The sequence below is a fragment of the Clytia hemisphaerica genome, unplaced genomic scaffold (assembly GCF_902728285.1).
Source record: "Clytia hemisphaerica strain Z4C2 unplaced genomic scaffold, Clytia hemisphaerica genome assembly, whole genome shotgun sequence".
NCBI classification, from domain to species: Eukaryota; Metazoa; Cnidaria; class Hydrozoa; order Leptothecata; family Clytiidae; genus Clytia; species Clytia hemisphaerica.
The window spans coordinates 1-20441 of record NW_027103389.1 but is presented as its reverse complement, the minus strand read 5'-3'; the positions used below and the strand labels follow the sequence as shown (position 1 = coordinate 20441).

The following is a 20441-nucleotide window of genomic DNA, read 5'->3' as shown; positions in this document are numbered from 1 at the left end:
TACTTTTAAGGGTTAGAAATTAAAGAATTGTGTTTAGGATTTGATTTCATGACATTCCCTAAAGAAAATGAATCGAATTCTTTTTAAAGGTCTCACCGGGTCAAAGCTTCAGAAAGTTGACGTGAAGGGAAATTTACGAAAAAGCAAGCACATCTATACAGGCACAATGACGAGAACGCTCGGTAAGAAATTAAAAGAAGAAAAAAAGATTGAGACTCTCAACGAATTCAAAGCATGTGTTAAGGAAGCCTACGTTGAAACAGCAATGTACATACAGAAGAACTTTCCATTATCTAATCGTGTTTTACAATGCTTGGCTGGGCTTGATCCTAACCACATCGTATCTGGAAAGTCTTACATTCACCTTAAAACCCTTTCCGACTTCTTTCCCACAATCCTTGGCAGCGAAGAAGATCGAGAATTGTATCTAAATGAAGTTTCCCGCATTCAATTGGACGATGGTCTTCCATCAACTACCAACGAAGCAGGAAAAGATATTCGTCTTGATCATTGGTGGAACAAGGTTTTTTTAACCAAGAAATACCCTGTTTTATCGAAAGTAGTGAAAGCTTGTCTGTCAATTTTTACCGGCCCTCAAGTGGAGTCATCTTTCAGCAAAATGAATGACATCATCGACCGCAAATCAAACCACATGAATGTGGAAACTTACGATGGTATCATGACCGTAAAATACAGCTTACAGTCGAAATCTTCCTCTGAAATTTACCATCGCAAAGACCCCTTGTATGATCCCATCAACTCAAACGCCGTTTATTTTGTTCGCACTGCAAACGCAAGATATAAAACTCGAATCGCCAAAAAACGTAAAGAGAAGAGTGATTCCAATAAAGCTTTAGGGGCAAAGGTAAAATTAAATTTCAACAAGCGGCAACTGACAGTGACTTTATCTACAGTACAGCATGACAGTATGACTAACTGATTACCGACTGACATTTTACTGAATCGATGAATATGTTGAATAAGGAGATGACTACAATTAATAATTGTTAAGAATGACGTGATCAAAACTTTCAATTTTTCTCTGTACTGTTTTGCTTATTTTGAATGAGTTATTGTTTCATATTAGAAAATTCCAGTTGAAAGGAAGAAGCAAAGCGTGCACAAAGTTGTTGAAACCATTCGGGAAGAAATTTGTGAAAAGGTTAAGAAATCCATGAGATCGAAAACAAAGAAAAGTTCCACTGTAACAGCAGAATCTGTTTCAAATCCGAAAGAAACCGAGTCAGAAGTTTGCCAGCGAAAACGAAAGAAAAGCTCCACTGTAACAGCAGAATCTGTTTCAAATCCGAAAGAAACCGAGTCAGAAGTTTGCCAGCGAAAACGAAAGAAAAGTTCCACTGTAACAGCAGAATCTGTTTCAAATTCGAAAGAAACCGAGTCAGAAGTTTGCCAGCGAAAACGAAAGAAAAGTTCCACTGTAACAGCAGAATCTGTTTCAAATTCGAAAGAAACCGAGTCAGAAGTTTGCCAGCGAAAACGAAAGAAAAGTTCCACTGTAACAGCAGAATCTGTTTCAAATCCGAAAGAAACCGAGCTAGAAGTTTGCCAACAAAAACAAAAGATTAACCCTGGAAACAAATCTTCCCCTCAAAAGCAGCAAAAACAAACTTTAGTCTCTAGCTATTTCAAGTCCTTTTAAATCCAATTGCTTGTTCTTTATCCGCAACGAGGATCGTATTTTGTTTTGTTCACTCCATTTAAAATGTCTACGACAGGGCTGATTAGTTTCATAGTTTTTTTGTTTACTTAAATGCTAAACCGAAAAGTCTATCGCAAGTTGACAGTTTGAAATTATATAGGATGACGTTGCAGCCTCGTTTTTATCTTAACATTTCTATCAAATTGAGCATCTTCAAGTTTTGTATATACGCAATATGACGTTCATATCTACTTTTATATTTTGTTTTCTATTCATTTTACAGCGATTTAAGACATATTTTCGCTGTATGAAATTGTATAGGATGACGTTGCAGCCTCGTTTTCATCTTAACATTTCTATCAAAGTTTTAAAAATTTATATATACCTTGTATATACATAGTATAACGTTCATGTTTCAGCCTATTTTCGCTGTATAATAGGCATTTTAAGAACATTCTGAGTTGTTTTAATTAACGAATTTTAGTGCCATTTTAGCCAATCTAGGGGGTAAAAGATCTGAAAAATTTCTGGCCCTCGGCCCCAACCATGGTGGGGCCTGCGGGTGTCACTATATAACAAAATATCTCTGTTAGGAAATTTTCCGTCTCACAGAAAAAAACTGCTTTGACCACTGATATCAACATTTATAACATTTGCCCCGTTCCTGCCAACACATTCGTAGTTTAAAGCTATTTGCTACCTGTTATTAATGATTTTTAATTTATTGATATAAAATCGATTTTAGCAGTTTGACATTATTGTTTTAGGAAATTGTTGCTTAGATTGCTGTCTGGAATTTTTCACACTAATTCCAGGAAAATATGACCAATTCCAATGAATTTCTATTGTTTATTATTTGAATGATGGGTTTCTTTCCTTTCGAATTTCTAACTAAATTCTCCTTCTTTTGGGTTTTCTCATTCATGGAAAAACTTTCATATTGACACTTTACATCGGAGAAAGACTCTGGGTAGATAAAGATGTAACTTCAATTTTCTATAGGTCAGTCCCGTAGGGCCGGAAGGTGTTGTCCACCTACTTTATTGGTATGCCCTGAAAAATAGCACAAAGATCCCGGAATTGCCTCGCTCTGGACTTTGCTTCTGATAACACAGTCGTCGGTTTAAGGAGTTATTGGGTCCAAAAGATTCTACGGTCAGTGAGTAGGAGGGGGTATCCAACTGGGTCTGTGACACGGGGATGTTTTGGTTAAGTAAGACATCACATAGAAGTCAGTGTAATTAATAAAATGAAGAACCTTTACAACCCTTGCATTGTGTTTATCAAACTATGCTCTTTGTGTTCTGAAGCACTGGTTTGTAGTCATTATGAGACTGTAATCATCGACTTAACAACAATTTCGATCGTCAGAGATCTGTCTGTCTGCCAATATTAAGTATGATTGATTGAACACACGTCATAAAAGATACCGATAACAATTGAAAAATACAAAAAGGTGAATCCCAATAATTGCATTTAAGTATATTCATTCAAAGAGAATGAGTAAATATGTCTTTTTATTTTTCCCAGAAATTCAAAATTTATTCTACAAGTTGGACGTTTTTTTTTGTTGTTGATAAAGGAAGCGAAGAATCTTAAATCAGTCAGTAAATCAAGAAGACTCGAGTGAAGAGGAAGATATTTCGCCAATTCTGAGTATATAGTTAAAGAAACTTGGTCGATTTTGTCTGTTGTATTTTATTTGAACAAGAAAATTAGATAAAAGTTCCTTGGTTTGAAGCAGAGGAAATTGAATGGAGGAGTAGAACGTTAGCATCAAAGGACAACAGAACATTTTTCCCTGATACCACAAAGGGAACAAAAACAAGAATTCATTTTCGAGAACTCACTGTAAAACATTCGTTTGCTGATAATTGTTCCCAACTCTATCACAATTAAGATGTCTAGTACAGTTATATTGATACTGCTTTGTTTTTACGTGAGCTTTGGTGTTATTGATGGAAAACTAGGACTTCAATTTCTCGGTCTATTTACCACAACGAATTGTACCAAGGAGAATGAATTCGATTGTCATAATGCAAAGATTAATCAAGAAACAATGCTACTAGTTCATCAACACCAGCAATTCTGGTTTGACGTTCATCTATGTTTTAAGGATATTGGAAATAACACCAGGACGCTTGTCAATACCGTTTTCCCGCTTACCACAGATGAGAGAGATACCTACCAAGTCAAATGTGAAAATCGAAACGGCTCATGGGATCTGGACATTTCTAAGAAACGACTTTTGATTCTGACTTATTTATCCTTTGATTTGACCAGGCTTTTAAGTGCTCTACTCTTACCACAAGATTTAACCATGCTTATTAGTATAACAGATCGTCCCATGTATCCAGCAGCTTATATTGAAGATCCCCGTGCAATATACAGCTTCGAAGCTGGCTTTGGCGTCCAAATGCATCAAGAATTTAACAAGATCAAGAAAAAGTTAAACGTGACTTATGGTGCTTTTTTCAATCTCGGTTCTGGGGAACGCAATACAACTGTTTCAACAGAGGAACTTTGTAAAACAAAGCCTATGGCTTCGGCGATGTGTATTTATATCAACTTAAACCCTACTGATTGTTACAAAGAGATTAGTATTGATGTATCCAATGAAACTGAAGTTAACCAAGTTATGAAATTGGCGAAATCGGTCAATCAATCTTTTATATTTGAAGCTGGTGACAGTCGCTCGATTTCAACTTTCCAACGTACTGTTAATGCACACAGTGAGAAAATGGGTGATATTTTTTATTTGCCATTTTTGACCCAATTAAAGGATTTGAAGTCTGTTGCAACGGAAGTCGATCCTTTGGATATTGAGTACGATGATGGAGATGTGTTGACAAATTTCCAAGGATATCTAGCTGTGAATGGTTTTCTATTTTTTGCTTTCGATTTACCAACTGAATTACTAAAAGAGGTGAAGAGCGAAAATAAAATCAAAACTATCTGGACGCGACTACTAAAAAACGAAAACGCTCAAAAACTTTTAAAGAGAAAATTTAAAGAAAGTTTTGAAAGTTTTAATTCCACTATTACAATTGATATGTTAAAATTTCTACAGTCTTTTGGAAAGCTCGAAAAGGCATTGGAGTCGCTTATGGCTCATGAAGATGCTACTTTACTTCTTGTCGACTTTTGGAAAAAAACTTATTACATCGAAAATGTCAGTGAAGAAAAGCTTTTAGATCAATGGTCGTTTAATCCTACCAAAGCTCTCAAAGCTCGACCTTATTGCAACGAGAAAAAGCCGCTTTGTGATGCTGGACAACAACTTGTTCATTCGTTTTATAAAGAGGATTACTGGACACAAAGCTATGGCTGGAATTGCCAGGAATGTCCAGAACGATTCTTCAAATCACAACCAGGGAATAACCAAAGTTGCACGGAATGTTTTTATCCAAATACCGTCAATAAAAAAGGTACGGAATGCTATGATCAATTCACAGAAAAAAAGCTGAAAGTTGACGACCTAGCTATCAATTTTGTTTTTGGTCCTTCGTGTCTCATGACATTAACAACTTTAGTGACAATGGTCGTTTTCTTTGTCAAGCGAGAAACACCTATCGTTAAACTAGCTAACCGCACGATGACCAGTATTCAGTTACTCAGTCATTTGTTATTATTCGTCCTACCGAGTATCCTCTTCCTAATGACGTCATCGTCAATATGCTTGCTTCGCCAGATCTGCCTTGGTATATTGTTCAGTATAACACTATCCATCAACATATCGAAATCTCAAAAACTCTATATGATCGTAAACAGTAAGGTTCGAATGTCAAATACTGAAATTCTGATGACCAAAGCTTCGCAGTGGATTATTATACTTGTGGCTTTACTCATTAACTCCTTGCTACATCTCTTGTCTGTAATCAACAAAGAAGTCACCGTGGATCTTCAATATTTTGACCAAACTTTGACCAAAGAATTCTACTGCAGCAACGACACCATGATTTATATTCAACTTCTCATAGCAGCCGTTCTTTCTTTGTGCAACGGTATCCAAGGCTTCCGTGCACGGAAATTACCGTCACGTTTTCAAGAAACTAACCACGTCATTTATTCGTCTTTTATATCAACGGTGGTTTTCGTTGCAGCCACGGCAGCTTATTTCACACAGAAGTCAATGGTTGATCGGAGCTTTATTGTTCTACTCGTGACAACTATTTATAACACGACACATTTTGTGTTGTTGTACGGTTATAAACTGTTCATTGTGATTTTCAGACCTCAGTTGAACACTAAAGAAGCTATCACAAAGCAACGTTTAAATAACGTTAACGTTAAATATAATAAAGTCTGAAAACCACTATACTGTATGAAATTTTTTTTATTTCGTTATCATTTTTTAAACTAAGACAATTTAAAATATGAGATATTAACTTTGACTCAAATAATTCTCCAAACATGGTTGGAATCTGTTAGATACTCCTGTCTCAATTCCAGTTGTAGCCACCCCCACTGGCTACCCCAGTGGAAAATTCTTCCAAAAATGTCCCCTTTTTCTGCCCCACTTGACAAATCTCTCACCCCATTGGTATGCTGTAGTTAAAAAATGGTCCATTGAAATTAATAAATAAATCCACACGTACCCCACCCGAAATATTCTGATTTTAACGTATCCCAGTAGAATTTGATTCGAGTCTCCTTCCTCTTCTGAAATCCATTATTTGAAGGTTAAATGCCCCCAAAAAGCTCAAAATTTCTCCCAGTATCTGTATTAGACTAGGCTTGTACGGCAATTTCCAAGCTCTTTGACTGGTTTGATCTTTGATTTTGAGATTTTCTTATGGTGATCAGTTGACTCTCCTTTATTCGAACTTGGACGGGGAATCTAATTTGTTCGAATAACGGAGTGATTCGGTCACATCTAATTAAGTACAATATAATAATAAGATTTTGACTAAGAATAAAAGGTACTCTAGCTCCTGCAAAGGTAGTCGAAATCTTCCTCGCCTCGATGGAAATCAGGGGAATTCTTTCCACCGCATTTAATTTTTTAAGTACAATTTATACCCTGCTAAAATTTCAAATTTTAAAAATCGCATCCCACTGGATACTCGGCACTAGACGATCCTTTCGTCTTCACAAGGTCACTAAGAAGGGAATAATTTAGGAGGTGTTACTGACAAAAATTTTTTTTCGACGTGTTTCTATGATGTGTTTGAGGAGTTATGAACCCTTTAATGTCCACTACTGGGTCTCAAAGGGAAGACATTTTGGCGGAAATTTGAATTGGCAGATGGCTGCAAATACTTTTAGTGGGAATTGGATTTGTCGGATTGCCAAAAAAATCATCTGGTGGAAAAAATAAAAATTGTCTGTAAGATATTACCTCCCAAAAATAGCTATTTTATTAGCAAAAGGTATATTTTAGACGTGAGAAAGGCACAAATTTCGGGAATGATTTAATTATATTAAATTTTGCGGGAATTTTGGTGGTAATTTAATAAGGCGGATATGGGGTTGAATCAGTCAAATTTTCTTTCTGCCAATGCAGTGGAGTTTCTTTAACTCGAACCTCTATAACTCGAACCTCTATAACTCGAGAGTCTCCTTAACTCGAAAAGGTTTTATGGTCCCTTCAATAAACAGTGCCATATAAAGTCTACTTCTTAACTTAAAATTTCCCTAACTCGAACGAATTTATGTCCCCCGTGCGCTTTGTTCGATTTATGAAGACTCCACTGTATTTATTCCTTTAAGGGCTCTGACCATAGTGAATTTTTCGTTAGACGGTGTATCTTTAACCAAAATAAAAAAAGATTTTCGGAAAATTTTTGTAAAAGCTTCTTTGTCTCAAAATCTTGAAAATACCGGTTGTTGACCAATTTTTCATCCCAATCTTTCGTAAAAAAACAGTTATAAATTTTGATACATCAATTTAGAAAATTCAATTAGTTCAACTTTGCAGACAATTTAAAAAAAAATCGAAAAGAAAACGTTAATTACCCATTGAAACTTAGCATTTTTTTGCAAGCGAGGGTAATACAGAAGCAGCCACCGACCTAAAATTTGCAAATATCTGTTCTGATTTGCTAGCTGGAAGTATTTCCACGAAATTAAGAACAGCTCCTCGTTTTCCAGGGGAGAAATTTTTACTTCAAAACAGTTGTATTTTTTCCAGCTAAGAGGTAAAAAAACTTTCAGAACAGATACGAAATTACCAGGCGATTGATTTTACGCGAGTTAACCCTTTAAGTGCCGATGTCGTATATATACGACATGGGCTATATAGGAGGGCGAAGCCCTCCTGTAATGCCCAGTTTGAGTTAGAAATCGTTATTTTTGGTCGAACTCGTAGGAATTAGATTTTCCTTTATGGTCAAGCAAAAAAAAATTTCAAAAATGAGTCTTTCCAGCGAGATTTTAAGCAAAAAAGTCAAAAAAATGCAAAAAATTGACAAAAATTCACTTTTTTGAGATTCTGACCGTTTTTTGACTATTTTTGGTCAACGAGTGATCCAAGAACCTCCAAATTTGGCCCTGTTTTACTTTATTCTGTCTTCTAGTGAATTGATTTGAAGTTTTACCACTGGGCACCTTTCCATCATGACTGCTTTAATTCCCCTAACGTACCCCCCCCCTTGGCCGCCGCCCACCACGCCCTTCCTCAATTGGGCGGCGCCGAAGGCGCCCAAAAGAAAGAGGAGACTCTAAGCTATCCAACGAGCTATATACGAGCTTCTAATTCTTTCTAGATCAGGAGATATAAGCCCTTAAAGTTTGAACTAGCGATTTTTAAAAAAAAACTTAGAAAAAAAGACCCTGGCACTCAAAGGGTTAACTGTTCTTATCTACCAGGGCTGACAAAATCTTATAAGAACAGATCGCTAAATTCCAGCTTGACATTGAAGGACTTTTAAGAACAGAACTTAATTTCCAGCTAACAGTTCGAACAGATCCACAATTTCCAGATGTTTTGTAGAACAGATGGAGAATTTTCAGCTGCTCTCCAGGCAACCACATTCAGGACTTTTTTGAAATTCCCTCAGAACAGATAAGAAATTCTTAGACACGTTATTTATAAATATAAGATATCAAACCATTTTTTCATAAGAACAGAACATATTTTTCCAGCTGGTCCCAATCTTCAGTAGAACAGATCATATTTTTCCAGCTGGTCCCAATCTTCAGTAGAACAGATCATATTTTTCCAGCTGGTCCCAATCTCCAGTAGAACAGACCATATTTTTCCAGCTGGTCCCAATCTTCAGTAGAACAGACCACTTTTTTCCAGCAGACTTTTTTCTTTAGTTCGCTAAGAATAGACCGCCATATCCAGCTGGAACGTACCTTCAGAACAGATATTTTGAAGTTCCCCTTCGGTTGATGCTTTCGGTAATATAACATTCTATCGACATCTTTTTAAAGTTCATAAGGTCATTTTTGCAATTAAGAGTAATTAAATTCTTAATTACTCTTGATGGAATAAGTTTCCAAACAACTTTTTGGCAATTTTTTGCTAAAAGTGTCAAGGAACCCAAAACAAAAGTTTTATTTCAAATCTCTCAACAAATTTTTCAGAGCCCTTAAGTATCATCAGAAAGTAGAATGGCATGAGAAAAATGCTAGAGTTGTTTGCAATCTTAGTGGGAACTGACTTAATTTGGCAGATTTAGTAAACAAAAAAAGCAAAAATTCGTCAGACTAGTGTGATGTATCCAAAATTTCGAACTCATTGGATCCATTGGGATCCTGATAGGGACGTGGGGCTAAAAACTCATAAATAATCCCTGACAGGGTCTCACAGTCCCTGGCTCATAGTGGCCCTGAAACCACCAAAGTCCAAAGTTAGTCTCTCTCGTAGCTTTGAACTCTCAATCTCTGGGTCTTGAAAGTTACACTGAACTCTCAACACAATCGGTGGAAAAACGACATAATTTTGAAAGTAACTCAAGCAATAGGTTTTTTTAGCTTTGAGTATATTGAAATTCGAAATCCCCAGAAGATTTACTTTTGTATATTGATTAATATTTTCCCAACTGGCTAAAAAAATCTTATAGGCTATTTTGATAAATAATGGAGGGAACGGATTACACATTCTATAATTTTACTAAGTAGTATATTGCACTATAGTGGTCTTTTAAATCTAGAGTGCTGCGCTATGACTTCAACCAATTGCTGTAATGATTGGATTCTCTTTTCCTGTCAACACAAACTGAACATAATGTCGCAGGGGGTATTCCCATTTTAACAAGTCATTTAATTTTGTGTTGTCATGGTAATGAATTGGTAACTACTAAATTGACTAACATAAAGAAGATAGCAACTCTCGTATTTCTCGTATGAGAGTCTTGTTCATGTTATGAACTCTCATACATAACTCAGATCTTTTCTGAGAAACTTTGCTTGAATCAATGTCAATTGAATATTTCTAGTGACTATGCTTGAATCAAAACAAAATTTCCCGCTAACCTGTGACGTCATGGGCATGCCCGAAGCTTTCGTAAATAAAAAGTGCGCGAAAAACATTCGAATGATCGAACAGTCGAACGTGCGTTCGAAAATTAGAAAGTGGCCAATCAAAACGTTTGTTTTTATGAATGAACATGCCCACAATCCTTTGCTTTATTTACAAATCATACGATTTGAAGAAAAAAAACTGAATCAAAATAAAAATATAGACAGACAGGAATGGTCACAGCGACCGAATCATTGGAAAAATTTCAACGTAAACAAACCGAAGAAAACCGTCCTTCCTGTCAAGGGTATGTGATTGTTTGCGTTCTATACAGGGAACTTTTAAACAAATATTTTGCTAAATTCCTGTTTCGTCTTGCACGGGAATTTTCTGTCTAAAGTCAAATGGATTTTCCCTGTCTAAATCCCTACTCTATATAAAGTGAATCTCGTACTGCTTGGCTTTGTCAGTCATCTTCTACAGGAAACTTAATACGGTGTTGAACACAAATATTCCAAAACATCTTGCTTAAGATGGCTGACTTCTTAGTCTATTTATTAAATGGGATTCTTTCACAATCTGGCTCAGCTAAAATCGAGAGCTGGAAAGAAACAAGCTTATTTTGTAAGTTAATCATTTTTAAATAGTTTTTATGCTTTTTTTTGGATACTCTCAGTGCACTCTGTAAAAATATGATAGGCTAGCCAAAGGCGGACATTGATTTCAAAGCCCGAGCTTCAAACTCGCGAAATCCTTAGCCTTTATGGCATGGTACTTTTCCGGTCATATGATAAGTTCATGGTCAAGTAATATATTCATTTCTTTGTCTTCAGGTAAATCAATCATACTGGAGGTTCAGTGTGTTCGTGGAAAATTGGTCAAGTGTTTACTGCCATTTGCTAAATTCGTGCTACCATGGCCTCTTGTGTTGTTAGCAATTTTTGCACCCAGAGTTTGTTCCTCTGACACAAGTTCTGTTAAGGAGGTGAGCGAAGAAAAGAAGAGAAAGTGTCATTTTCTAGACGAACCCATCAGAAAAAAATCGCGCCAGTCCACATCACAGGAACTCCAAATTTGTCGACCTTCGAGTGATGGTTTCAACCTGCTGAGTTTTGACTTTGAGAATGACGAAGTGCTCTTTGAAGAAATAGCTTTAAAGCTTTGCCAAATTGGTGATGACATGATGGAGAAATACAATGCGAAAAGTTGGTACCAGTTTTGGTGATCGAATCAATCTTTTTAGATTCAAGTATAGTTAGAGTTTTTGTATATAGTTTATTTAGAGGAAGAGGTATATTTAATTTTATCAATTTTGTAACATATTTGAATTATTTTTGTCCTATGATACTCCATGAATTTTATTTTGTAACTCTCTGTTTGTCTTATGGATTTATAAAAAAATAAAGGGAAACATTTTTGCTTTCAAGCTTTTGATTTCTATGAAATTACACATTTTAAATTGTGTTTTTAGGTCTTTAGGATCTGCACCATTGCCAGTCCTAGGTATTTTTAGTAAATGTTTATTATGCGTTAAATATTTAATTTTTATTCATGAAACACACGGTTCCATTGTTATTTTATTTATTAGACTTTTTATCTTTAAGATTTTACGGTAATGAAATATTTTATGAACTTTGAAAGCTAAAAAATTAAAAGATTTCATCAAAATTCATCAAATTCAATTTAATTCAAAAGCCCAGTAATCAAAACCCAGCCCAACTTGAACATGCAATACATACTATGGTTTTGAACAATTTATTACCGTTTTATTGTGAGGGTAAAGCTTTGAGGTTTTAAGTATTTGATTGAGGATCTATCCCAGCTAGCACACAACGTTCTTTTAACGTTTATCTAACGTTATTTGGACGTTATGAACATTAGAATAACGTTTAAAACAACGTTGTGGGCGGACGATGAAATTAAAGTATGAAATATAAAAGAAAAGATTAATATCGTTTTTTAAATCACTCAACTAAATTCAAGCAATATAGATAGCAATTTTGTTCAAATAAGATTACTTTAATAGACCACCCACACATGATTTCTTCATCTCTATTCATTATCTATTGAGCGTGAGAAGCATCACGTAGATATTACATTTGATCATAATAAAAAACAGGCTGTATTTATACTGTGATATTAAATGCATTTTAGGTCGAACCCTTGCAACGCCTGTTACAAAAGGTACTCGAATTTTTTTAGATTGGATGGGGACCAAATACTCCCAATAAAGCAGTAACAACAAAAGAAACACTCTTCATACCTGACGACCACTGATGTTAATATACCCTAGAAGAGGCCCCCCAGCGGCACCCCTAATCACGCCATCACGCAAAAAGATTTTCTCCATCACGCCTCACGAAAATCGCTAAAATTTGTCATCACGCAAAAAATAGTGAAAAATAGCCCAAATCACGCCTCAAATTTTTGCCCTATCACGCATCATGCCAAAAATTTGATCACGCCATCATGCAAACCGCTGGGGGGGGGACTCCTGGAATAAGTTTCTCAATCCTGGCCAAGCAAAATCTTTGATCGGAGTTTTTTTGAAAAGTGGTACCCTAATGGCGCTACTACTCTTCTCTAACTCTGAACCATAGTAACTCCCAACAATACCCTTAACCCTATTAGCCCCAGGGGGGGGTAGAATCTACCACGCTGGAGTTCTTTTGTGAATATCTCTGAGAAAAATTTTTCAAACGACTTGAAACTTTCTGACTTTTAACAAAATCTTATTAAGAGTACTTGTGCAAAATTTTAGGGTCATAGGTGGTTCAGATCAGGTTTTATGACTTTATTGTGAAACATGACATAAAACCCAGCTAAAACCGCTTAAAACTCAAAATTTAAAAGTGCTGATAACTTCTGAACTATTTATTCAATTATTTTCAAATTTTGACACGTGATAGGCATTGACAATATAAATTTGAAAAATTGAAAAAAATATTTTGAAAATGATGACGTCATCATTTATGACGTCATCAAATTTTGAAAATTTTACTCATCTTCAGTATAGATTTTACGATAAAATCTTCATGGAAATTTGAAAAACCGGCAATTATGTTAAAGAACCACTTTTTATCTTTCTGAATCTTTAAACAGAATCTAAATATCTTTATTGGTTCGATTGTAATAGACAGTTTAGTAAACCATATATTTGGGTTTTTTTCCGACAGGTGGAAATTTTGTGATGACGTCATCGGTTTTTGAATGATGTCATCAATTTTTTTTTTCTTCCTGGAAATTTGTTTCATGATGGAGAACATCTGTACCAATTTTCATGACCATAGCTTTTCTATATCAAAAATAATCGAGGGTGGTAGATTCTACCCCCCCCTGGGGATACCAAAGTCAAAAAAGCTTGGGGCCAATAGGGTTAAACTCCCTTACCCACAATAAAGAAAAGACACGCAGTGTTTTCTTTAAATGTTGGTGTTCGGGTTCTTTTGTCAGCACTGAGGATACTCTGGACAGCGAATAATATAAAATACAAGGCGTTTGCTCGTTGGGTACAGTATAAAAATTTTCTAGCTTGAATGTCATTGCTGTTTGCGAAGTGATTGCGAACCGGCCGGATGAGCCACAAACCCCTTCATGAGAAGAAAATACATATTCCTCGTCCCAATGCACGGTCGCGTCCTCGAGGGTTAAAGCACTATTCTTAAGTCTCTTGTAATTACCAATATCTCAATAGTTTGTTTAGTGTAATATTGAACATCAATTGTCCACATTCCGGTATATTAGCGAGATTATGTATCTGGAATTCTCTACGGCTACGGCTAAAGCGGCGAGGGAAATGGCGAGTAAGGCAAGTAATGGCGGGTGAAAGCAAGTTCGATATTTGACGTACGGCATTATGTCGACTTTGCTTATACGGTGTTTTGGTGTTTTTTCCCGTACAGAGCAAAGTAGACAACGACATGTCGCCTTTGGTGACGACCCGCCTGGGCAGCCCCGCAACCGTAGCCGTAGAATATCTCCGATACATAATCTCGCTATTATCGTATCGTTTGGTAAGTTCTGGTTCTTTCCTGGAGTATAAGTTCCGGTGATGACTCGCGTATCGTTTGGTCTCGTATATCCGATTCGCCCAATTTATCATTAGTCGTTTGCTGGATTGGTTACGGGTAGCGTGTCTTGTTGTCTCCGTTTATCGTCGTCACATCGCGTGAAAGAAATTATAAAGTATATGTAAGTAAGGTTACTGTCGGATATACGAGATATACGAGACAAAACGATACGCAAGTCTTCGACCCGAGATAGTAGAGGGCATTTTGTAAAATCGCTCGACTGTTTTGTTAGAACTAGAAGCACTTGTTATACATTTTTAGAAAGCTAAGGGGTAGGGGAATCGAAATTACTATGTTTCCAATCTTTTTTCGGACACTTTGGTGTGATTTTCGGACAAATATGACGGTCTCAGGCAAAAATCATAGGGTTAAAAATTAATGAAAATTTTAGCTCGAGAAAACGGGGACCTGTTGTATATTTTTGGAAAGCTCTCAAAAAATTAGGATTAGAGATATATTGCAAGTATAGGTGATTTCAGTACCTAACTCGAGATATTGAGCTTCAAAAAGCGCAAAAACTGGACAAAATAGCTGTTTCTGGCTGAAAAACACGGTTTTCAAGGGAAAATAAAAAACGTGTAAACCTTTGTTCCAAGGTGTTAAAAAACAGCGTGAATAACCCCCACATGAACAATAAACCTTTTCGTAAATTACGTTACGAACATCACTTACGGTTGTGCCTCATTTTGAAATTATTGCCATGGTGATTAACTCCCAGCGGATTTTATTAAAACTACTTCCTATTCATAAAAGAATCATTTAATGTCTCAAGGAACACAATCACCATGGCAATCGTTTGAATACGTTTCAAATTTATGAAAAGGTCCATTGGGAGTCATCAATAGAAGTTCTAAAGTATCGTTTGGTTTATTAACCTTTTTGTATTTTATAAGTGTCGTGGGGCTTCTCTTTGTGTTTTGATCACTTGTCACCTTACCTTCTAATTTTCGAGAGTATTTTTTTGTTTCAAAAGTTATGAATAGTTGAATTTCATTTCAACTCGAACAAACCAATGTGTACCTTTACAAGAGTGGATTGAACCTTGAACTTGTCAAGGTTTGCTGCGGATTTTTTATCGCCTGAAACTTTTCATAGAGTTTCTCTATTTTTCTTCAATTTGTACACATGGGTTATTAGGGAGGTTAAGTATCAAAGATAAATCAACGCGACGAACGGACAGGTTTTGACACGCAATCTGCAGTAAACATGTGGACCTGCATTTTCTAGAATCCAGGCTAAAACGTAACAGCTCAAGAACGAAAAACCGTGAAAATCTTCGTTATTGATATTGATTTTGTATAAAATACTGCTAAATTTTGCTAGCTTTTCCTAGCTTCGCTAAAAATCACTGTTTTAGTGATGAAATGAATCATCAGTGGAGCCTTAAGGTGGCCTAAAAAATTGACCCCTAGGGATAAGCCGAATATCTAGGCTGCACGCATCCCCTCTGATATGTTCTGATATAGAGGATGCGTAGCGTGTATAAAATTCCCGTCCGAGAGATACCACAAAAATTTGGGGTAATTTTGATTTTCTTTAAAAAGGTTTAGAAATCCAATTTTTAATTCAAAGTTTAACTTACTAATCAAGCTAATCAAGTTTCTTTTTCAAAAACATAAAGACGGGGGTAAGTACACATCCCCTTTATCAAACCATTTCAGAGGGGATGCGTACAGCCGAGCGATTATCTAGTCTACGTATGTTTTTCTTGTTAAAATATCTTTAAAAACACCGCAAATTTTATTAGTCGCTTTTGATCCTTAATCATGGAGTCCCTTTTTATTACAAAATTCCAAAATTAGTACATACTTAACATTTTGTATTAACAAAATAAAACAATTAACAATTTTTACATCATTTGCCAACCTAAAAAGTAGTGCTCTGTGTACGAGATTGCCTCTTTCAAATTTATGTCATCGAAGTTTAAACACAGCTTACCACAAGCAAAGCAAAATTCATATACATAGAGATACATTATTACAACCTTTCCTATACATAATTAATTGAATTTTATTAAAGATACGAAACTATAAATAGCGGTGACTACTTTCTATTAAATTAAAGCCTTTCTTCTGACATAGTCCGAGAGAGTCGCAAGGAAGGGAATTTTTTTCAAAAATTCAGATTTTTAGTTGTGCTCCATCAAAGTCATCAATAATTGGAACAGGAACAGGTACAAAAAAAATTTTATTTAGTTTTATACACCCCTGGTTCAGTGACGTTTTGGAGGGTTTCGCGGCAGATAGGGAAATCCAGGGAAATCCCCACAGCAAGGATGAATTTTTTATCAAATTCCCAATTGTGATAGAAATTCAACCTAAAAATACAATGCGGATGGTTTAAGTGAGCAATTTTTGCATTGAACTTTAAATGGGGTGGACAATTGGGCTGAAATTGCATTTAATTAGGGTATTTTTCCCACTGGGGATGAAACTTTGACTAAATTTCCCAGAGGGTGGGGTCCTGCCATGTATGTGACACATGTCTGTTTATACTTGGTACTCGTACCAGGCTTATCTTGCATCTATATGGCAATGAATTTTAAAATATCATTATGTCATTATAAATAGGACACTGACTTACCTCGTTATTTTCCAATTCAATTCTTTTCTATCATCTAGGTACATTCTCAAAAAATGAAGCTGATATTCTTGGCTGTATCACTTATAGTGGTTACACTTGATGCTTTACCAAAACACGGTATGATATTTTTTTAGTATCTGTTGACTAATCTGGGTTTAACTAAGGCTCCAGTACAGCGCTATAAGACCTTTTGATAGACTGGGTGATTAGTAACTTAAGTGGACTCAGCGTCATGAAAAATTATAAATTTTCATTAATTTTGCGGATTTGGGGGCGCCATGCGCGAAATTAAGTCTCGATGGAAATTTGGAAAGTCCTTATCCACGAAGAATGTTTAAGCTAAACTCAAAACTTGTAAATTTATAGTAAATTCATACTTGCCTTTACCAACTCTTAGCCTTCTAGTCTCTATCTAGTTACAACCGGTCTCAGTATTTTTAATGAACATCATATTTTTTATACGCTACATATATATTTATCATACTCAATATCCAGGTGAAGAGCCAATTGTAAAACTTTGGATATACACGTTTTTTTTTTAAGAAACTAGTTTTACCAAGCAGGCTCAATGTTTCTTAAGAAATCGGCCTTTTGAGCCTTAAATGTTTCTTACATGTTTCTAAACTTTGTCAAGCTTAAAGGACGCATTTCGATAATACAATAGTCTAATTGACTACACGCTTCTTTTTTTTTATAAGAATACACTTTATAAGAATGTCCATGATGAAAATGGCCAAAAAACTAAGAATATGCTAAGAATATCACCATCATGGAATTTTGCTACTAAAAGCTAAGAATGCCATTTTAAGAGCATTTTCAATTATAAATTATCAATTATCCCCAAGTTAGGCTCACTCCTTTTACAAAAGTGCCATTTTATGCTTGAGACGTATGTACTAAATGTTAAATCTAGTATGAATAAGGATGAATGAATGTGCTGTAAGAATATTTTAGGATGATTTTCCCAAAAAAGTTAAGAATATTAATGATGAAATGGATTTACACCATTCTTATAAAAAAAAAAAAGCGTGTAATCTACGGTACTTTCCTATCTTCTATATTGATTTTCTGACTTTCTCAAGTGTTTCTAACTGTTATGTATGTATATTTCTGGAACCTTGATTGAAAGGTTCTTAAAAAAAACGAGTTAAAAATGCTATTTTCTCATTCTCAGCCTCAGCATGTTTCTTAGATGTTTCTTAGTTTTTAGGCATTCTGAGCCTCATGTTTCTTAAAAGTGTGTTTCTTAAAAAAAAAACGTGTACTGTGAAATATATCGTTATTATTATTATTATTTGAGATATATTTTGATGTTTCGATAATGCAACTATTTTTTATTTATGAAAGTTTTCCTTCTATCGAAGATAGATTAGGTACACTTTTTCTATTGAAATATTAGAACAAGAAATAAAAAATAAGAAAAATTGAATATTAAGTCTCGATGGAATATCTTAGTAAACGATTTTGTAAATATCTTAATAAGAGAGATACACCTTTACTTACCGAGAAATTTTTCAAAGTCTTGCAAAACTATCATTTTGCGTGTCCTTTTCTTATTTAAAGAGCCAAAATGAAGAAATTTAGGTTTAATACCCTATTTTTACTATTTTGACCCTTAATTTGAATAAAAATTTACTCAGTATTGTTCTTAGATTGTTCTTATTTTTGTGCCTTGTTGTTCTTATAAAATCATTCTTATAAAAAAGGCTATATTTTACTAAATTAGTTTTTAAATCACAGCAGAACCAGTGAGTAATCCTCCGTTTTATGCTGGATACTTCCAGGGATATGTTATAGCGTAGCTGGATAACGCACATTTGAAAAAGCCTTGTCCTATCTCTGTCCCTGACATTAAAATTTGATATGAAATTAAACTTTTTTAATTACAAATTCGTGAAATTTGGATTTCTTTTTAGCCAATGATTCTGCTGCTGCATTTATTGTTCACGATTAAAAACTTTTAATTATCACAATTTAAAAAAATGAAAAACATTGTTTTCATTAGTAAAGTTATAAGAAATTTCTTCTGTAAGATTATAAATAGCTCTTTTTCATTTGAAATACCGCGCTACACCGCGGGGTGCCTCACTTTCTAACTGATATTTTCAGATAGCAAGTCGGTATGTCTGATTATGGAAAAAATTTCAAGTCAATTGAAACAATATTTGTCAAAATATTTACATCCGAAATTTTTAAAGAGAAATCATGAAAGCTTCTCAAATTCATAACACACGCTGATAAAATTAGATTTCATTTACAAAGAAGCTTTTGGGGTATCTTTTGCAAATATTATTTTGATGAAAAGCGGGAACATCATAGCAAAATATATGCAAACGTACTGCATGAATACTTTGTCTGCTTAATTTTTCTTATAAAAACAGAGCACTTTAGGGGACAGAGATGGATTTTTATTATGAACAGTTTACAATAGAAAAGACAAAGGAGCAATCCGCTAAGGAATTCTCGTCCTTCATCCAGCTACGCTATAACATATCCCTGATACTTCTAAACTTTGATGAAAATCAAAACGCGACTTAAAACGCCTAATTTATACTTCATCTCATCTTCGGCCAGACATTTGTTTATACACTTTAAAGGGCGGTTTAACAAGACCCTTTTTAGACTATGACTTTTTTCCATTGTTCAGCGATATTGCAATCTTTTTTCCAGGCGTCTTTCGACCCCCGACGGAAATTGAAGTCAACGAGAAATTTTATCGTAAGTGATAGTACGCATACTTTACACAATGTTTTATAAAAAGGTCATACCCATTTCTTAACCATTTAAGTACCAACCCTTCCTGTAATGCCCAGTTTGAGTTAGAAATCGTCATTCTTGGTCGTAGGAATTGGATTGGGTTTCATGGTCAAGCAAAAAAAAAATCAAAAGTAAAAAAGACTTTTCCAATGAGAAAAAAGAAAGTAAGAAAAATGCAAAGATTTGACAAAAATCCACTTTTTTAAGATTTTGACCGTTTTTGACCATTTTCGGTCAACGAGTAATCCAAGAACCTCCAAAATTAGCCCTGCTGTACTTGATTCTGTCCTCTAGCGAATTAATTTGAATTTTTACTACTGGGCTCCTTTTTATCATTCAGGCAGGTCCACCTAAATCTCTTAAGCTATCCAACGGACTATAAACGAGCTACAAACTCCTTCTAGCTCCGGAGACATAAGCCTTTAAAGTTTGAACTAGCAATTTTCTTTGAAAAATGACCGTGGTACTTAAAGGGTTAAGCTGTTAAATTCTTTCTTGATTTAAGTCCACTCAGCCTTTTTCCTTGACACATTTTTTAAACTGAATGATCACGAAATACTATATGATTTATGCTGATATATCCAACTATATCTTAATCTTAATCTATCTTAATCTTCTAAACAGGCCTTTTATTTAATTTTTCTGTTTACTTTAGATCGACATGGAGATATTGAGCGAATCCAACATAATGATGGTAAGACTTTATTCCGGGAGGTTTACGATTTTATTGCAGCCGTTGCAGCTTGGCCTAATTAAGCCCTATTTACATTCTGATTTAGAAGTTGATCAAATTATCTTGGTAACCATGGCTTTGTATACATCTTTAGACATGCCCAGTATTGTCCACATAATCTAATAGTTGACTTAAACTATGATTTGAAACTGGACTTCATGGCGTCTCCGTCCCAATCATCGATCGAAATTAATCTATAGTATTAGGTCTTTTTATGACTCCTTTTTA

General features: G+C 35.1%; 1 protein-coding gene and 1 long non-coding RNA gene across 2 annotated transcripts; both read left to right on the top strand.

Moving 5' to 3' along the window:
• Positions 1-657: 657 nt before the first annotated feature.
• On the top strand, positions 658-2289 carry LOC136824839 (uncharacterized). Its single transcript, XM_067080812.1, has 2 exons — positions 658-865; positions 1088-2289. The coding sequence occupies exons 1-2, from the start codon at positions 680-682 to the stop codon at positions 1658-1660; spliced, it is 759 nt and encodes a 252-aa protein (XP_066936913.1). The 5' UTR covers positions 658-679; the 3' UTR covers positions 1661-2289.
• Positions 2290-16134: 13845 nt separating this feature from the next.
• On the top strand, positions 16135-20179 carry LOC136824838 (uncharacterized). The gene is made up of 4 exons (XR_010849177.1): positions 16135-16313; positions 16762-16840; positions 19394-19441; positions 20136-20179. It is a non-coding gene; the product is annotated as an uncharacterized lncRNA (long non-coding RNA).
• The last annotated feature ends 262 nt before the right edge of the window (positions 20180-20441 follow it).